General features: G+C 42.6%; 1 protein-coding gene and 1 long non-coding RNA gene across 21 annotated transcripts in view; one reads left to right on the forward strand and one right to left on the reverse strand.

Moving 5' to 3' along the window:
• The window catches only part of TCF4 (transcription factor 4), a 332,565-nt gene that overhangs the window by 12,069 nt on the left and 300,539 nt on the right, over nucleotides 1-19,957 (reverse strand). For 16 of the 20 annotated variants that reach the window (XM_037034619.1, XM_037034665.1, XM_037034647.1 and 13 more), the window contains 3 exons: nucleotides 19,181-19,259; nucleotides 16,516-16,592; nucleotides 13,679-13,882 (listed from right to left, as the gene is read on the reverse strand). In XM_037034619.1, coding sequence (XP_036890514.1) covers nucleotides 13,679-13,882; nucleotides 16,516-16,592; nucleotides 19,181-19,259 — 360 coding nt within the window. The remainder of the gene's footprint in view (nucleotides 1-13,678; nucleotides 13,883-16,515; nucleotides 16,593-19,180; nucleotides 19,260-19,957) is intronic. The other 4 variants (XM_037034636.1, XM_037034656.1, XM_037034743.1 and 1 more) reach the window with 1 other exon arrangement.
• LOC118978944 (uncharacterized) lies at nucleotides 10,971-13,716 on the forward strand. Its single transcript, XR_005064814.1, has 3 exons — nucleotides 10,971-11,077; nucleotides 12,486-12,564; nucleotides 13,656-13,716. It is a non-coding gene; the product is annotated as an uncharacterized LOC118978944 (long non-coding RNA).

A 19,957-nucleotide genomic window follows, 5' to 3' on the forward strand; every position in this document is an offset into this window, starting at 1 on the left:
AGATACGCGATCAGAAACACTTTGGTATCACCAAAATGAAAGTTTGTCATTAATGGCATCTGGTTCTAAATTTTTCTTTGGACACAGGTGATTTTTAAAAAGAACTGGACAAAGAAAAGTGTTCTAGGAGTTTTTACCTTTCTCTCCCCTCTTTCTCTTCTTGCTGTGCCATAATCAGGAAAAAAAAAAAAGTTGATGGGCTTTTACTGTAACTAGACACCCAGTGACACAGAAGACAGTTTTGGTGTAACTGCAACCTCCTCGAGAAATATCGATTATGCAGGACAGTTATAGACGGCTCGATTTCAGGTTCTGTTATCTTGCCGTATCTCTGTCATGTCAGAGGAGAGCAAACTTGCTTTTCCAAAAGTGCAAAACACCTTTTGATCCAACAGTGAATCTTTTAGAGTGGCGGCTAGTGGCCATGCAAACTTTTTTAATGCGTCCCGGGAGAGAACCTGGAAGTCCCTGCCATGGCGGTTGGGGACAGGTACCTTGAGGAACCCCATGGGCGGCACTGGGGTTCTCAGGAAACAAGACCTACCTCTAATCCACTCTTTTGTGTGACAGTTCTAACACCCAGGATACCTTTCAACCGCAAATATAATTTCCAGTTTTAAAAATTACCAGAGTATATCTTTAATTCATGTGATTAAACATTTGAAGGACTTTTCCCTTAAGTCAGATCTGGATTCTTTTGTCTGGATTTTAATGTTGGGGAAATGTCTACTGCGTGAAGCCTTCCTAAATGTCTTATGAACACCTTTTTTCCCCCCACTCCTGAAATCTCCCAGTTTCACTTCCACTTTGCCTAAAATTTAAGGTAATTCCTTATCAGGCAATTCTTGGAGATTTAGTTAATGCTTATTTTCTCCAGAGGTAAGTCTCAAGAGAATTTAAACAGGATCTCAATGACCTTAATCTTGGTGGTGCCCATGGGTCATGTGATCAGTGAAGCTGAAACTCCCACGATGCCCACCGCACTGGTTAAAGTGAATGATTCTGAGGTCTAGTTCCCGAGATGCAAATGGCTGTTATCTGATCTCAGTTCATCTTTTTTTTTCTTAACTCTTAAGTTCCATTTATTAAAACTGTTTCATTTCTCTCTGTATCTCTACCCTTTGCCCCCAATTTTCTACAGGGGAAACCGTAACTGTAAGCAACCCACCAAGCAGGTAGTTCAAGGGGTGGTTAACAGAGTCCCTTCCCTACCCCAGGTACAAGTAAAATAAGTAGGAAACTAGCTAACCCGAGCCTGGTGGAGAGGCCCACCTAGCAGAGTTTAATGGTAAAATGTTGCAGTTACCTGTAAGCAATTTCTTTGTTTAGGGTGAAGGAAGGACACTAAATACCTTTTGTGTTCTTTCAGGTCGCTGCAGTGGGAGCCTACCCGCGTGAGTGCCCGCCAGGTCACGTGGCTGGCTAGCTTCCGCATGAAGCACCCTATCGCTAGCCCAGGAGGTCCATCTTCAGGGGTTTAACCTTACCTAACTGGCTTTTATTTTTAAAATGCTTTTCTTATTTATCCAAGTAACACTTGCTTAGTATAAAATACTTGGGCAGGAAGTGGAAGTGTAAAGAATCTTACCTAAACAATGGAACATCTCCTCCCCACCACTTTCTCAACACTCACCTTTTAAACGCCATACTCTCTGCCCATCGCTTGATCCCTGCATCAAGGTTAGAGCACGGATTGTCCTTAGTCTATGGATCAAGTGTAGTACCAATACCTACACTTCTGTGTCCTTCTCCTGACACTCCTTCCTAGTTTTAAATTCCTCCACGTCAACCTTCAGCTACCTACTCCTGACCTCTCACCTGCAGTACTCACTCCGCATCATGAAAGCTTGAGCAAAGTGCCCCGCGCCCCACCACGCTCCGTCCCCCAGGGCTGGTTTGCTCCACACGACCCTTCTGCCGATCTCCTTTACTGGCCCCACAGACCTGCCTGCTCTGAACTGCTCCCGGACTATCTCCATCTCCGGAACACTCACCATCTTGCTGAACACGGACAGGTTCTCCCTCCCCCGACTGTTCGTTAATGAACGTCGCCCCTAAACCACACTCCAGGATGCTGTTTGATGTGGCAGGGCTTACACTTCAATGATTCTGTTCTGCGGCTGTTCCCAGAGCCTACACTTCTATCGAGATGCATGTGTGCCCGGGCGAGGACTGGGGGTAGAAGTCAGTGTTAGAGGACTCCAGTGTTAAACGCGCAATTACATGCTTCCTAATAGTAAATGATGACAAAATTGGCGCCTGTCTGTGAGACTGTTGTGAAATCCAACACCTTTAGATAACGTAGAATAAACATGTAGCATATTTCCATCAAATAGGAAACATTTCATTTAATTCAACAAATGCCTTTTGCACGTCCACTATATTTGTGGCTCTATTTAGGCACTTATACAAAAAATTATAGAAGACAGACATAACTATTACTTTGTAAACTCTTAACTTAATGGTGGAATAATACAATTACTACATAAGGCAAAATAGGATGACTGTAATAAAGGGATACAACGTCACGCAGGATTTGAAGGATGGGTAAAATCACTATCAGACTGAGAAATCAGGAAGAAGGTGGCATTTTAGATAGGGTTCAAATGATGAGTAGAATTTTGATATAGATTATCTAAATATATTTGTTAAAAATGGACACAACATTAATTAAATAGCATCTTTAAATGAAAATGACAATTTTAAATCGAAACTGGCATTATTTAGATCTGATCTGCATAAGCTCCTAAGAATTGCATGTTAACATTTTCTTATTGTCATCAGACTACATATTTCAGACAGAAAGCAGATTTTTACATAGCGCTTTATAAAGCGTGATGGCTTTGCTGCAAAGTGAATGCCACGGAGTACGTGGACGCCACGGAGTACGTGGACACAATGGCACCTCGCTGTATGTGTGCGTTATGGGCCCAAACGATTCACTCTTATTTCACTGCAATGAGGCCTTTCATCTCCCGATAATAGTTTCCATATGACCAGTGGCTCTGCTATAAAGAAGATCAAAAGCGAAAGAAAGGATTTAATAAAAGAAAATGACATTAAGAGTAGCATTAAATCTGGGAAAAAATACCAATATCCAACTCTTTTTTTTTCTTTCTCTCTCTCTCTTTTTTTTTTGAATAGGGCTCCACAGAATGCCTAGGCAACTTCCCCAGTATGTCATGAAAAGGCATTTTATAAGCAGTAGGCATGTGCAAAATCCATTTGTGTATGCCTCCGAGTGGCAGAGATTAAGTTAGGGGAAGTGAGGAATGGGGGTGGGCGGGGAAGAACGCCCCACTTAGAGGCAGGCTGGAGAACAGGTAACAGACCAAACAGCTAGTTTCACGTTTGCAGAGCATAGTGGAACGTGTCGATGGCAGATGTCCACCCATTTCGGTCCTTTCCTATTGTATTTAATGGAGACAGACTTTTTGGTAATGCAGACTTTCTCAGAGAATCATAACATTGCTCAACTTGAGTACATGAGTTCTGAGAAAGGAAGTTTTTTTTGGCAATGCACAGTGACTTGATATGAAGAGCCAACTTCCCAAACAAATTTTCTTCTAGTTCTTAAAAAAAAAATTACAATGTTAATCTCTATTCCCGACTGGATAAACAGCTGCTAATAACCTCCAGCTCCCAGGGGAGGAGGCTGTTTCCTTTCATCTTCAGACTGGTGGATATCTGACGTGAGCTGGGTTTAGTGATTCCACATGTTTCTTCCTTTGCCTTGTTCAAAACCGCTCTGGTACTGGTCTTGCCAACCCAGGTCTCTCTTCCTCCTTCCCCTTAGACAGCATCCATAAACTCAAAAAACGTACTGGGTAATGGGACTACTTGCTTGAAATTGTAGTTCTTTTATGGTGGGTGTATTTAAAGAGGAAATTCAAGTTCTCATAACATCTAAAGGAGGCTAGTCTTAGACTTTTGCGTTTGAAACCCTATGAGGGAAATGACCATTTTGTTCTCTTTCATACGGAGCTAACAACTTACTCAAGGGCTGGCTATGTCCAAAATACTCAACTTCTAACAGCATCGCTAATGGGGTTACTTCCTTTTATCTGTTTGTGTCCTAAATAAGGAGCCAACTTCAACACTTTTCCTCCAGAAGGAAGTACCCTGCAGAAGATGACGGGGCCAGCGGGTCCCCAGGGCCTTTCTCACTTGTTCCTGAGCACCTGCTGTACTGGTGACCTCAGTTCTACACCTCAAGATTCAGACATTTCGCAAAACAGCTTTTTAAACAAAAACCAGCTGTTTCCCATCTAGACTGCAGGGGGAAAGGTTTGGGCAGCTTGCAGAAACACTACCCAGAAACTACCATTCTCCAATAACTTTCACACACTTTCAGCTCCAAAGGAGACCCGGCCATGAGCAGAAGCCAGGGAGAAGGCAAATGAGAAATTAAAACATGGAAACTAATACCTTCGTTTCTGACAATATGTCCAATCGCCTGCTTGAAAACGAATGTGGCCATTGTATTGGGACAATGCTCCCCCAAAGATGTCACTTAACTAATGGATGGTCTTGTGGTTAAACTTAACTTCATGGACATAAAGGAAGCTATAATTACACACAACTATGAATGTCAACCAATTAGGTAGAGTCCTTCTCTTTCAGAAATGCTGTTTCAGTGTTTTTCAAGGTTTTCACTCCTAAAACCGCTTTGCCTAAAAAGCCCTTCTTATTTTGAACCCATTTTACACTTGTTTTCTAAGCAATTAAGATACTTTTGATTTTAAAAATTTACAGCCACAATAAAAGTTAAAATAACACAGCGACTACAGATTTTGAAAAAACACCAAATGGCCGAGGCCTCGTCTTGGCTTTTACAGAGTGCCAAGTTGCGCCAGCATTTTCTGTTTCGGCATCAATGACACAACTGAATTACTTCATGAGCTGCTGCTTTAGTTCCTAGGGGTGGAAAATTCCATGAGTTAATTTAATTTGGATGTAAAAAATATACATGAAAACTTGCTCTTCCTGTGGACTCTCATGTGAAACATCGGAGCCAATTGTGGGAGCCATGGTGCTTTGGGGCGGGGGGGCTGTCTGCCCAGCGGGGCCCCGGCTGGGTGCTGCGAGGGCCGGTAGCACCAGGCAATTCTCCTACCTCCATTTGGGCACATACGGTTCTGTATTCTCTGCATTTTTGGCAGTCACGCTCATTCTGTGGCTCTGTAATGCCCTTCCTAGCCTGTCTGTATTGGTCGAAATCCTACGTGGACTCAGAAGTAACACCTTCTGCAGAAAGCTTTTCTTAGCTGTCCCGAGGCTATACAATGTTCACCCTGTTCTGAGTTGCTTCTTAGATCACTTAATAATTCTGTTTTGCATTATGGTTAGTCACGTACTTGAGTTACCCCCCTCCCGGAGTCGAAGGCCTACACTCCAGGCTTGGAGACATTTGCGTTCCCCCCGAAGGACCTCGAGCACAGAGCGAGTGCACACCTGTGTATTTTCTAATGCACACACTTTCTGTTCCCCACCCCAAATCTCCTCTCACGAGGAAATGAGGGTAACACTCTTTTGTAAAATGCAAGCGTTGTGCCTTTTCTAGGTTATGGACGGTTTAGCACTGTGTCCTTGCCCTGAATAAAAGTTCAGTAAACAATACGGCGATAGCCATGCTATTAAAGGGCCGACTGGCTTTTCCTTCTATTATTTAAGGAGAAAGCAAAGTAGAAATATAATGAGGTGGCAGAGCCTGTTTTAAATGTTTTTATATTTTAAAAGTGGGGAAGACAACAAATTGCTGTTTTTATCTAGAGTTCATGGTGCCAGGGTCCTGAACACACACTTGGGGGTAAGAGCTCGAAAACGAGGGTTGGCTTGTCCTAGAAGATGGAGGTAGGATGGCCGGTGCAGACCAACAGTCCTGTTTCTAGTCAGAGGACCTGCATTTTAGTAAAAGGAGCACTGGGGGGAGAGAAGGGGACACACCTGGTTCGGACCCACTGCTGTGGGGTGGGGCGCGCCTCCTGCCCCAGCCCCCATCGTAGGAGCGGCTGCTGAAGTGCAAATGCTCGCACTGCTGTGGCTACTACAGTCGAAAGCTCCCGACTTTTGTTTGAATTAATGCACAAACAGCAAATGGGGAGCTCAAGGGTTCTGAAGCTGTTTGTAACTAATCCCTGGTTAAGAGGATTTCTTTAAGTCAGACAGAGAAAGAAAAAATACTGCACGTTCTCGGTTTTATGTAGAATCTAAACAAAACAAAACAAAAAACCAAAGAGACTCGAAGAAATGAGAGTAGAATGCGGTGCCCGGCCAGGGCCTGGGGCTTGGTGGGGGAAGTGGGGAGATGTCAGCTCCAGGGTACAGACTCCCAGTTAGAGGAGGAACAGCCTTGAGGTTCTCATGTACAGCACGGTGGTTAACACACAGCAAGGTAACTGAGTGAGTAAATGGAGGCATGGACTGGACGTGCTGCAGCAACCGTTTTGCAGTGTGTTCGCGTATCCAATCATCAGTGCCCACGTTATGTATGCTGGACTTCAATGAAAGCTCAATAAAGGTGGGAAGATTTTTTTTACCTTAAGAGAATCTCTTCAAGTCCTCTTTTTCTCTCTGTTCTTTTTTCTTTACATTTTCTTAAAGTACCTTCTTGACAACAGTTAAAAACTTCCAACTGAGAATGTTAACCTACTCTAAGAATATCTGATGATTGCGGAGATTAGGAGAGACGGTGGGACCCAAGAGATGGGCAGATACAGTAAATTACAGAAACAAACAACATAGAAGCTACAGAAAGATGAAATTGATGATGAAGATCCTGGGGAAGAAGTTTATATCAGGCTGTTTAAAAGATAGTCCAGAGTGCTCTGAAATAGAGGCAATGACCTCTCAAACTCACTTTGGGGCCACCAAGAACAAGTCTTTCTGGACAAACCTCATCTCATCCATGGGAATGCTGCCCGCCTGATGTCTCGCACTGCTGCTACAGACAAAATGGGGAAAGGCGGACTGCACGGGAGAAAAATCAGGTGGACAAAACTGCTGGAAATATTAAACCCAAAGGGTAGGGGATGATGTGACTGCAGAAAGGACACCTGAAGTACTGAACCCCAGGCTTTCTTCTGCCCCATGTCCTCCCTGGTCACAGTTTTGATTTGTAGCTTTGATGTGAACACTGTGACACCCTTCAAATTTGCCAACTACAGAGCTGGCAGAGGATGTGACTGAAGAAGAACCTAAAGAAGGCCTAAGGGTAGAGACAGACTGAAGGCTAAAGCCTGCAATTCAGAGGCAGCGTAGGAAGTCTGTACTGGCCAAGCGAAGTGCATGAGGACCGTTGACAGACACGTGGCTCACGGATGTCATCTGATTACCAGTTCAGGGTTTGTCAGCAGGATGGCAGAGTCATCAAAATATTAGCTGAATCTTGTTAAGTGCCCTTTAATGAAGATGCAATATACCAAATGGGCTTGGTGATAGATCCACCCTAGTCCACCCTGATAATCCTTGCGCACTGCGTTCAGTTTGAGACTGCACACACTAAAAGGTCCTCGAGAAAGAAAAGCATCCTTTATATATTAAAGAGAATGCACTGGAAAGTCACAGAGTCAAAAACTATTTTTAGGGTAAATATTTGAAGATATAAATGTCTTGCCTAGAGAAAACAGAGAATAGACTGTCTTCAAATAACTGAAAAATGTTCAAATATTTGTTGGGTTGACTTAGGCTAAGTCCAGGCAGAAAAATGAGGACTGAACAAGAAAGTAAATTGGGCTGGACATAGGAAGAATTTTCTAAAATTTGCTGGAAATGTGCTTTGTGGTCATTTGGAGCTACTCAGCCTTAAAGGACGGAGACTGATAGAGGCTTGCTGACCCCTCGGCAGGGAACTGCTGGGGGCGGGGGGGTGGGGCGTGAAGATTTGGACTGAGACGAATTCCAAGGTCTCTGAGATACCATGGCAATAACTACTTAGAAGTGAAGTAAAGTACATGCTAGAATATACATGGGATTTCTGTGGAATCAAAATCTGTGAAAACCTTAGGGTAAAGATGACGAAGCCTCTTATGGGATCATACCTTCGTTGAAGAGGTCCACAAAGAAACGGAATTTTTTGACTTCTGCTGCTCCCAAGACCACATTATGGTAAATGCTCCCCACATATCACATCACTGCCCACTCCCCTCTCTAACTGCCAAGGGTTGTTGGCACAGCTAAATAGCAACGTGTGGCAGGGAGCCCGGGGGCAACTGAAGACTTTTCTTGAGTTTCATAGTAAAGTCAGAGTGACACCCAGCCAGGGGTTTGAAATGGCTATGGTATGAGGTTAGAGAGGAAGTCTGCAGCACCAGTGTGGTGTGTGGTGCAAAGAGTGCTTGCTGGTCTCATTGCTGGCTTGTCTGGTTTTTAATTCTAACTTGGCCACTGACTAGTGTCCACGCTTGGTGCACTTCCCCTTTCTGGGCCTCAGTCTCCCGCAGTAAAATAAGGGGCATGAGCTAAAACACCTCTGGGGTGCTTTCAGAATCGGATTTGAGTCATTCGTCTTCTGATGTCCTCTGTGGTCAAAGTTCTCCTGTGTTTAATGTCAATTAAGTAAAAAGGTGCTTCCTCACCTAACGAATGTTCCTCTGATAAATTATTTTTAATTCAGAGTCAAGCTAAAAACATTATTGATAAGAGGAAAACTGGGCGAAGGCCGACTTCCATCAGTGCTGTCTGAAACGGCCACACCTGGCTTGGCGCGCGTGGGCCGGGGCCACAGGGGTGCCATGGAAGACAGCTGAGGGTTTGTGATCATGGGGCTCTTCCACCCCCAAGCCAACGAGAGCAGCCAGATCCTTACAGGGTCACTTCTCCTCTGCTGAGGGACAGTGGGGTCCTTTCCCCTTGGAGGACAGAGCTGGGTCCGTCCTCTAGTTCAGAGCCTAACTGTATAGCAACTTGTTTTTAAATACATGTCCTTTCTTACTAGACCGTGAACCTCCTGAGAGCAGAGCCTGCCTATTAGCAACGAGCCTGACACTTGGTTACCATCTGATAAATGGTTTTGAAATGAGTAAGTAGACTTTAAGCAAAAAGGATCCGGGAACCACATTAATATTACATATTAATAGTACAGGAACTTTTTAGCTAAATGACCCGATCGTTGCTGACTCTCCTGACAAGCAATTAGGAGCACACACAGAGTCGCAGGAAGGCGCTCCTGAGGAGGGTTTTGCTCAAAGAAGAGACTGGGTCATCGAAAAGGCTTGCTTTCAGGTCTCATCTGTGAACCTGAGTACTGCATGATTAGTGGAGAAAATTATATTTGGAAAACTGCCACTTGAATAATTTATTTAAAAATCTAATGATTTAATATCAGGATTAACCATGGAGATAGCGGAGGCACAAAGGAGATTATGTCGAAATAAGAGTCTCTGAGTAGGTTAGTGACAAACCCAGCTGCTTCCAAACTCTCCCCCATTCAGAGGTTTCTGCTTAGATTCCATTAGAAAAGTGAGTGGCTATGGTAGAAAAATTAACGTAAAATTTATTATTTCAAGGGCCCTAGTAAGGAGAGTTCACACCTCTTGCCACTTCCCACTGCCAAACTGATTTAAGACTGAGTGTTTCGACAACGGGGGTTTTAAATCTAGAATGCTACCGCACTGCAGGGGGATTCTTTACCTCCACGTTTGGGTAGGGAACTGCTCTGGGCGCTTGGCCATGGGTACTTGGAAATTTCTCTCATCGATGAGCACTTATCAAGATTCCAAAATCACAAGCTCTTACCAGCTAAAATTAATTCTTAGGAGGCATACCTACACAATCTCTGGAAATGCTCATGAGAGTAAAAAAGCGCATGGAGTGTGAAGTCAATGTGTGCAAGTTTAAATCCTTCCTCGTGCCTTGAGACAACTCTGCCCTTTTAAGGCTGCTGCGACCAACCCTGCAACGGACACCGTCCTCATCCTCACTGGCTCCTGTGAAGACTGCCCGACACAAGGTATCCGCTGCCCCCAGCAGCTGGGCTGGGAACTGGTCAAGCACACAGAAAATGTTAGTTCCCATTCTTCCCTTTTTGTTTCCTGGAGGAAAAGAAAATGCAATAGCCACTATCTGAGGAATTTACAATAGAGCTGGTAAGGCAAAAGTCATGCCTACAAAAGATACAGAGGATATGTCACCCATAACTGGGTGACATAAACATCCAGCTGATGGTGTATTCACAGTGTGATGAGTGTCAAGAGAAAATGACTATCACAGGTGGAGCTGGCAAGGCAAGGCTTCCTGGAAGAGGCAGAATTTGAGTCAGAGCTTTGAGAATGGGTGGGCTGAGATGGGTGGAGAGAAGCGGGTAGAGCCAGCCAATCCAGAGAGACACTAAAGAAGTCAGTACTAGGAACATGCAGGGCAGATTCTGATAATGTGCAAAACTGGCATTGCCGGAAAAGTTTTTGTATATTGAAAGCGCTAAACGCAGGGCTTGTGGTAAATGATAATGGGACTTTATAAGCTGAGCTAGAAAAGTGGTCTTCATCTTGTAGATCATGGAAAGCTGGTGAAGGTTTCTGAGCAGGAAAGCACGTGGCCAAATCATACCTTCTAGAAAGCCCGCAAGCTGACACCACTCACTCAAGTGTTATGAGCCATGCTGCTGTGAAAAAAATCCCTTTCATTATACTAATACTCAGTAAATCACCGAAGACCTACTTCAGAACTCCAAGGAAAACATTTTATGAATCAAAAGCTAAGTACAATATGTTAGCAATTAAATGAGATAACATAATAGCCGAGGCAGAACCATGGTTTTTCCCCACCATGATTTCGAGCTGCTGCAGAAAGAAATGCTTATATCATTTTCCAAGTTATCAAGCCATTTCATTCTGATTTTTGAAAGGCGTGGAGAGAGGAAATGAGACGAGTAAGTAGGTCAAGAGGATTCAAAACTGTCTATTCTTTAATCAGAAGGAATTATTAAGGAGAGCTATAAAGGAGATTTGCTTAACACACACCCCCACCCCCGCCCTGGGATGGTGTTAAGTTACTAGCACTTGCTCCTACTGCAGAACAACCAACGAAGGTGTGCAGTTGGGAAAGAAACTCCCTCCGACGCTGCTCCGCGAAGTTTCCGGTGCATACCTCCCACGGCTACTTTATTTACTGCAGCTGGCCCAGTTTTATAGCCTGTTTCATGTATTAAAATTCAAATGTGGAAAACATTACCAGTATCCTCCTTGAATTTTTTTTTGTTGTTGAGGGGAAAGGAGGGGGTTGGGGTTTTTTTCTCTTCCCCTTCAACTTCCTTTTTATTGTGGAATGTATCAAATGGTCAAAGGCTAACTTCAGACTGACTAAATTCAAAAACTATTTCCTTTGTTCTTATGTTTTTGTTTAAAAATTCATACCAGTTTGCACAAGGAGAGAACAGGCAATCCAACCTCGCTCACACACGTTACGGAGCTTCAGGCAGAAGAGCTCAGATTCCGGGGCTGCTCCGTGTTTTTGAGAAGGAGAGACACATTGCGACCGCATCTGGTTTAAAGGACGGCAGGCTGTGGCCGGGCACATCTTTAAAGCTGCTCTCTGGTCTGGTGCGCTCTGCAGTCTCCTTGATGGAATTGGGTCTTCAGAGGAGTGGGCAACAGCTTCTCATCAGCAAAACTAGCTGCTCTATTGCTTTTGTGTAACTTTCCAAAATCAGAGACACTGGCTATTTATTCCCCTTTTTCTATCGCTCTATTCTAGTCTCTCTTTCCCCTCCACCTGAGGGAGTCGATTTCTAGTCTCTTCCTTCCACCCTACCTCTGAATCAGGCTCCAAGAGGAGGCGACTCAAAGGTCACAGAGTTCCAAACAGCATCTATTATAGTTTATTATTTTAAAGAACCGCTTAACCTACATCTGGTATTTAAGAGCAAACTTTACATATTTATGGAAAAAACCCCAGCTCTGAAGCAATGCCCTGGCTGCATGTTGCATCCGTTTAACATATGCAAAATGAACACAGCTACAGAAATTAAACTATTTTTCTCCTGATTGAGAGCAGATATACAGAAATGGTTGTAAGTCACAGATCTGGCTTTTAATAAAGCCAGATTTCTTAATTAAAAGCAGTATTGTTTAAACACTGTAGTTAAAAAAAAAGAGCTGTACAAACTAAAATCTCATATTATATGCATCCCAAGTGTATTTAACACATTACCTGAGGCCAAGCTAAATTAAAATCTAGCTTTTCCTTTTGTTAACTCTTAGCAACTGCCATGAATAGACAAACAATTTCTACTCAATGATGAATTTTGGAGGGTAGAGGTCAAGGAAAAGCTCAGAAGAAAAAAATGATTTAGCTTTGGCATTCAAAAATATCTTTCCACGTTTCAGAAGTGAGGTCATTGCTTCTATTTATAAACCAGTATTTTTGGTTTCAAATTGGTTGCAGGTTTCCACAGTGCACCACTCAGGATGGCACTCAAAGGAGGGCAGAAGAATAGTTGGGCCAGGAGCCTCTGAATAACCTGTACTTCTTTTGCATGCTCTTTCTAGAATCATCTTTGAACGAGAGATACTTTAGCGAAAACAGGAAACAGACCTTCATCCAAGCAGCTTTTTAAGAGCCCAGAAGGTACAAAAGAAGACACTAAGGTTTCTAAGGAGTGGACTGACACAGAATCACTGGCAACATCAAATTCTCCGATCATCTGGACACCTCATTAATTGCCATCACTTTGTATTTTAGTAGGAAGTTTCTCTGAATCTTCATAATCATCCCCAGCAAGGATGCACTCCCAAATCCTCACCAAAAGTAGTGGGCAACACTGAAATTCCAACTGTAACAAGGCCAAATCTGCTCAAGGAGTATTCACACAAAGGCTTGGCTATGAAGCGGTAATGGTGAAACCACTATATACTACAATTCCATAGTCCCACTATCCAGTTCTACCCCCCATACTCAAAATCAAAGGCCATTGATTTGGTTTCTTTAGTTTAAAAAAATTCAACCTATTCATATACAAAGTGCCAGCAATGTACCATGAACATAAGCTGGTCAGATCTTTTAGCCAAAGTCTCCAAGATGAACAATTTAAAGCACCAGTAATGACCAGCAATGCTCTCCCGGGTATGTGCTTAAGTGAAACGAAGGTGTGTCCACACACATACTTGTACATGAATGGTTGCTGGCGCACTTTTCATAATAGCCAGAGGGAAAATAACCCAAACAGCCATCACCTGATGACCAGATAAATATAATGTATACAACTCAATATTGTTTGTTGATGAAAGCGAATGACTCTGATATATGATAAACCATGCATAAATCTTGAAAACATTGTGCTAAGTTGAAGAAGCCATCAGAAAAGACCACCAGATATTGCACGATTCCATTTACAGGAAATACCTAGACCAGGCAAATCTATGGTAGATCAGGAGTTGCCAAGGGCTGGGGGTGGGTGGGGTGGGAAGGCAGAGTGGAAAGTGACCGCTAATGGCGATGGAGATTTCTTTTCTTTTTGGAGGGGGCCAATGTGTTCTAAAATTAGACTGTGGCAATGGCTGTACAACTCTGTGAATACACTGAAACACAGAGAACTGTAAACCTTACATGGGCGAATTGCATGTTAAGTGAATTATATCTCAATCGAGCTACTTTAAAAAGAAAAAAACTGCAGTGCTGGTATTTATACTTGGAAGTCTCATTTTATATGCGAACTACAGAGTCTACAAATCTCATCACTTACCATGAGTGAATGTCTGTTGGCTGAAAGAAGACCGGTTCCATACCCTGAGCCCAGACCACCCATTGCTCCGTTATGAGAAGGTCCGATGATGCCATGCATGTCCCCGTGACCACCGGGCATAGCTGTGGATGGGCCCACTGCATGATTCCGGAGAACGTGGATAGCATCATCCAGTCGTTCTAAACGGTCTTCAATTCGGCTTTGCTGTTGGTTAAGAAATGATGTGAAATGTAATAGTTAGAAATGCATGCATAGATTACAGAAGTAAAAGTTCAGTTGACACAAACTACACTTTGAGTTTCTAAATATGTTTCCAATAAAGTTTATTTCCTTAAAATAATAAAAATAGCTTCCTTCCTAGACAACTGGTGACAAATGTTAATACCATAATTATTTAGTGTTATTTATCACAAACAAAAAAAAATTCAGTGTTTCTTCCAGGATAATCTAATGTACATATGTTAAACTACATTGCATTAGCTCGAAATAATTTGGGCTGACTTTAGGAAAAAAAAACATTGTATTTGAGTAACATTTTTTACAGGCATTGGGTAAAGATTTTTTTAAAAATAATGGGAAAGTGATTTATTTATAGCTTGCCAATTAAATTATCTTCTTGAAGGCAAGATTTCCTTGGTCTCCTCTGTGATGTATGATACAGCGCTAAGTATCAGTCAGGCACAGGTAAATGCACACAAACAGTAATTTCTTACATACTACTAATCTTTACTTGCATTTCCTGCTTTCTATCTATTATCACCAGCTTGTGCGTATGTGTATCTATCTATTTATCTATCTCTCTCTCTTTTACACACACACACACTGAGAGAGAGAGAGAGAAGGAAACAGGGCCTCAAAACGATTACAGAAAAAAATTACAATAATTCTGTCCATCAAAGTGGTATGAGATTTCAAGACTGAAGAATAACAAAGATTTGAATTAATGTTCACTGGGGGCTTCTGAGTGATTTCAAAGTCATTTCTATAGTACAGAATTCCCTCCCTTATACAGCTGCATTATATACAATTACAAACCAACTTGAACTTTGGTTTTCGCCTCAGGCATTAGGACCTGACTTTTCTGCAACTAGATCAGGTCTACGCTATAGATTTTGGTGAAGAAAGGGGACAGTAGATGTGCCTTTGTTGTTTTCTCTTTCCAGTGTGATCAATACCGGCATCAAACAAACATCTGCACAGGACTCTCCGGTGTGCACTCTAACACACACCATCCCACTGGGTCCTCATTGTACAGGAGCGAGGCACGCAGGAAAGACAGTACTATCCCTGTCAAACAGACGTTCAGATGAGACTCAGAGAAATGAAGTGAATTAATGAATCAGGGTCCCATTGCCAGGAAATAGTAAAGTCAGGGCTGAAATCTGAGTCTTTTGACTTCAAACCTAATGCCTCCTTGTGCTACATGACGCTACAATCCGCTCTGAGTTCCAGTGGGCTGTGTGAACAGATGTACTAGCTCTAGGACAAAAACAATTTCAAATTACTCTACACTGACAGGAAGAATGTGTGTCTAATAGAGTTAGTCTATGGTATAGAGCATTCTGATTTGGTGGGCTTTGGTGTCAGGGGACCTCCCCTAAACTCCTAGCTCAGCTACTAATGTGACCTGAGAAAAGTTACTAACATCTTTGAGCCTACACTTCCTAATGTATGAAAATGAGAATGAATATATATGCACTTCCAAGTGCAAATGTAAGCATGAAAAGAAATAATCCATGTGCCTACCACCCCTTCTGGCTCACGGGTTCCTGGTGGAGAGAGCAGTGTGTGCTTGCAGACCCCCTCGAGTGGGGAGAACTCAGAGAACTGAAGCAGTAGCTCACAACCACAAACCCAGCCTTTGCAGTTTTACAGTTGGATAAAACCCAGCTTTGATAGCTGCGTCCAGAGGAACAATTGACGGAGGTCGCTGTTTAAAACAACCATGGACCACCTGGACGTAGGCTGCAGACTCACTGGGCTGGGTAGGCAGCGCCGATGCTGTCTGCCCTGTGGTTGCCTTTCGTGGCTGACATGCACAGCTGGGTGATTCAGACACCACAGCGAGGAAGAGAACAACGAAGGGGGACATGCACCTTTGTATTTTAATTTTTAGATTTTCCTTAATTTAAGTAGTAGGCCAGAAAAGAAGGAAGGAAACCCTGAACAGCTGACAGGATGTTAATTCAGAGGGACAGACAAGTCTGTGCCTTCTTCCATGGTCCATCCAAATCACGGGGGACAAGCGGGGGGAAATGTGAAAAGACTGAAGAGTTCCTGACGCCACCTCTCTCGTTTGGTTCATAAACAGTCTAGACACGGCACACGGTGGTGGTGTTTCATGCATATTTCCAGCCCCATCACTGTGAGTTAAGAAAACCTGGTGTGTCAGATATGGACTCATCATATACTTATAGTATTGATTAAATGTATGTAAATTTTCAGCTATCCCCTACTGGAGCAGAGATGTAATGATGTTACTAGATATCTATGAGACCTACAGTCAACAAGGAAATAGATTTCTTGTTCCAAGGTCAAGAGAAGAACTTTACACTTGTTATTCTGGAAAGCAGAGCAGAGATACACAGAATCTTCCAGTGTACCAGCTGTACAGCTTAGCTGGAACTTCAGCAGTTTCATATTACAGAAGTTATTTCATTATTGACAGGGTTCTTTCCCCTAAATGGGAAGGGGGCCATTATCATTCCAGGATTTTTAGCAGCATCTGAGTTTCAATCTACAAAGAGGAACAAGCATAGTCTAAACTTGGACAGTGAACTAGAGACAAAAAATGGTCTGAAAGCAGCTAGAGGGAGAGACTAGCAGAGGAAACTCACCAAAGAGTGTAAGGGTCCTTCATAATTAGGAGATGATGAGGCCTGCCCTCCATTTCTGGACCAAACAGCTGTGCCTGCTGATATTAAAATGGGAATTACAATGCGATCTATATAATCTTAAAACTAATCTTACCAACATGTTAAACAGTTCTTTTAGAAACAGCAATGCTGATTTCCATGTGGACAATAAGGTGAATACGTGTAAACTTCCCATCCAAGAATTCTGGGGCCAAGAAAACATTTTAAATGTAAAACATGAAGACTTTACTTAGACTCAGAATTCTCTCGAGCTTCCTCCTAAAAGGAGGAATTGCAGCCGGGGAAGTGTTAGCTTCCTTGATAGAAAACCATCACTACAAAGTCAAGGTCCTTTTCAGAGCACAGAGGGGGGGCTTTTGTTACATCTTCACACAAGGCCAGTTTGTTAAACCAAATTCTCTCACCAACAAAACACAGCTTTGCTACTCGTTATTAAAATGATCCTTGAGAAGGAATAAGTCTTCAGAAACTTTTTAAGGAAACAAGATTAGTTGGCAGCAATCCACAAAACCAGAAATTTAAAAACTCAATATAACAAGTCATAAGTAGTTCTTCTGAAGAAAACAGTTTTTTTATGATTCACTAAACTTGCAGGTAAAGAAAGATTCCTGCTATAATAAATATTACATGTCTAATCTCCCACTTTTAAGTTTAAAATAATACAAACTCAGTATGGAAAATAAATAATTCAAGATTTCTCCCTGAAATCTCATGCTCCGACACAGTTATCACTTTAAATATTCATTCTTCCTGTCGTTTCTGGGTGTGCGTGTGTGTATTTTTATGCTAAATAAAAATAGACTATTTTGTTCAATTGCTTTCAGTGACAGAATCTGGACAGAGCTATCAGTGTGAAAATAGCAATCTGTCCCCATAGTTACATCTTTATAAAGTTCTTCTTTGCTAACACATGGTCTTTCTCTATGGATTATCGAGACCCCCAAAGTGGCCTGGTCTCTGTGTCTTCCAGAGAGCACACCGCGCAGGTTTCGGTTATTTTGGGAGTTTTCTGCATCATAATATTCTACTCCCCTGATAAGCCTAAGGGTGGAGTGGCAGGGTGGTGAGCTCTGAATCTGTCCGAGCTCCCACACTGTTACAGATGTGACCTTAGCAAGTCACGTGTCCTTCTCGGGCCTCGTACACTCATCTGTAAAAGCTGAATAGACTAAAATACTGTATTTTGCTGTGTAATGAGGCATACCCATGTTCCTGCCCGTATTATACACTGGATTATTACACCCATTATTAAACCTGTGATATGTAATCATTATACCCATGTAAAATGCACTTATTTTTCCCTCAAAAATATGGGCAAAAAAGTGTGCATTATACACGACAAAATACGGTAGTTGCTCAAGCTTTATTAGACTCCAGAATTTTTTCCCAAATTATAAAACAGACAAAATCGGAGTTGTTCTGCTTGACATGGGGAACTTGGAGCTCTCCCTGCTCAGCCCCACCCCCCATCACCAGCACCATTGGACCAGATGCTGTCTCAATCCTTCTCTGGTACTAGACATTGAGGTCTGTGACCATTTTCAAGAGCCTAACAATGTGGTACTGAACCTACCAATTCTGAACTTGCCTTTCCTTTCTGGTCATCGAGAAAGTTTCATTGCTATTCCATTATATGTCATATCTGTTTCTTCCCGGTCCAACGTTGTCTCCCTGGACACTAGACTTAAATGCCCAGCTACCCCTTTCTACTTGGTCAATGGAGGCTAAAGAGGCTGACATTAAATGCCACCTAAGCCATGACCATCACCTCAAACAGCTTTGCAGGAGCCTGAAACTTCCCATTCTCTACCAGGGAAGCCAGGTTGTAAATGGGCCATGTGAGTGCTGCATGCGGAGAATATACAGATGGAGGGGGCAACATTTAGGCAAGTGACTCCACTATAAATCACAGTCAAGGTCAGGTTTCAATCAGGTACAGATGTGCTTTAGAAGCCACCTGTCCTCTTTCCAAAGAGCAGAGACGGGCAGCAGACGAAGCCCTCTGGACGCGTTTATACCGGAAGGGACCTCTGAGAGGTGAAATTCTTTACTAACATAATTTAAGAACTGACAATGGTATTATATGAAGCTGTAGGTCATATAATGGGTTCTTTTTAAAGGCAAACATCCACTTTCACTCCACACACTTGCTTCACAATTTATTTACACGATTATAGTTTTCCCCAAACACCCAATGACACGGTCATCAAAGAGAAAATTTGGAAAGTCTAAACTGTCTGTTGGAAATGATCCCTTTGAATAATCTATATTTGATGATTGTATGACCATACTCATGACTGCATTCACTGCCTTTTCTCATCTGAGATATCTTATTGGAGTGTGTTTTTCCATTGAGTATCTTCTGGAGCTGGGGAAAGCTTAAGAAATAAGTTTTCTATATGTCTACATATTTTAAAAGCATCAACTCTTTAAGAGAAGTTTTGAGTGTGAATGGCTGTACCCTCGCATGGTAGTCTGTCTCTCCCACTACCTTCTGTCTGTCTGTTGGAACTGTTACATTTGGACCTCTCAGAGGGAGTGTGTTTCCACCTCCTGGAGCAGGGAGTCTAATAGGGCAACACTCTCACTGGCTGGCAGGATAATGGCATGAGAGTCGGCACAGTACCTGAGAGAGAAGGAGGAGAGCCAACGGGAGTTGAAGGGTTTGATGAAAAGCTGTTGTTAGTGTGATCTGGAGAATAGATCTTAAAACAATGGGGAGAGAAGAAAACAAGCCCTCGTTATTAGGAATAAACAATGAATAAACAATCAACAATTTTGTAAATTACAAAGTGTCAATGCAATTCATTTGAAAATTACAAGTTTCAAAACAATCACTTTAATTTTTCAAAATCAGCAATTATTGAGGTCATGTAAGACAGTTGGAAAAGAACTGGTCTGGAGGTCAGCAGACCAGAGTTCTAGTCCTCTCTTCCCAGTTCCCCCCCTGGCCGTGTGGCTGGTTGGGAGCAAGGCATGGAGATGCACCGGCACTCCCCTTCCCTCCACAGAACAGGTCAGACTGTCTCAGCTCTAAGACCGTTGTCCAATTCCTTCACCATGATTAAGGCACTTGATTCCAAGATGGAAAATACTTAGATTAAATAGAAACTTTCACTTGGTCAAAACTGCTGATATAAATCAAACATATTTCACACTCCTGATGGTAAGAAAAAAAAAAACAAAACAACTGAAGTGATAAAATGTTAGGGCAATGAATCTCCACTCACATTTGCAAATGACCATGCTTATGAGCTTTTGAAGACAACACCAAGGATACTCCTGCACACAAATAAGGTGTGTCATTTGTCACCAGTGAACAGGCAGGACATGGTCAAGTCTAGCCTTTTGGCAGTGGGTAGTCAAAGCAGAAAAAGGTAAGTCCCCAGGTGCCAAATATGTG

Source organism: Sturnira hondurensis, unplaced genomic scaffold (assembly GCF_014824575.4).
Source record: "Sturnira hondurensis isolate 20B ecotype Veracruz unplaced genomic scaffold, ASM1482457v3 Scaffold0001872, whole genome shotgun sequence".
In the NCBI taxonomy this organism is placed as follows: domain Eukaryota; kingdom Metazoa; phylum Chordata; class Mammalia; order Chiroptera; family Phyllostomidae; genus Sturnira; species Sturnira hondurensis.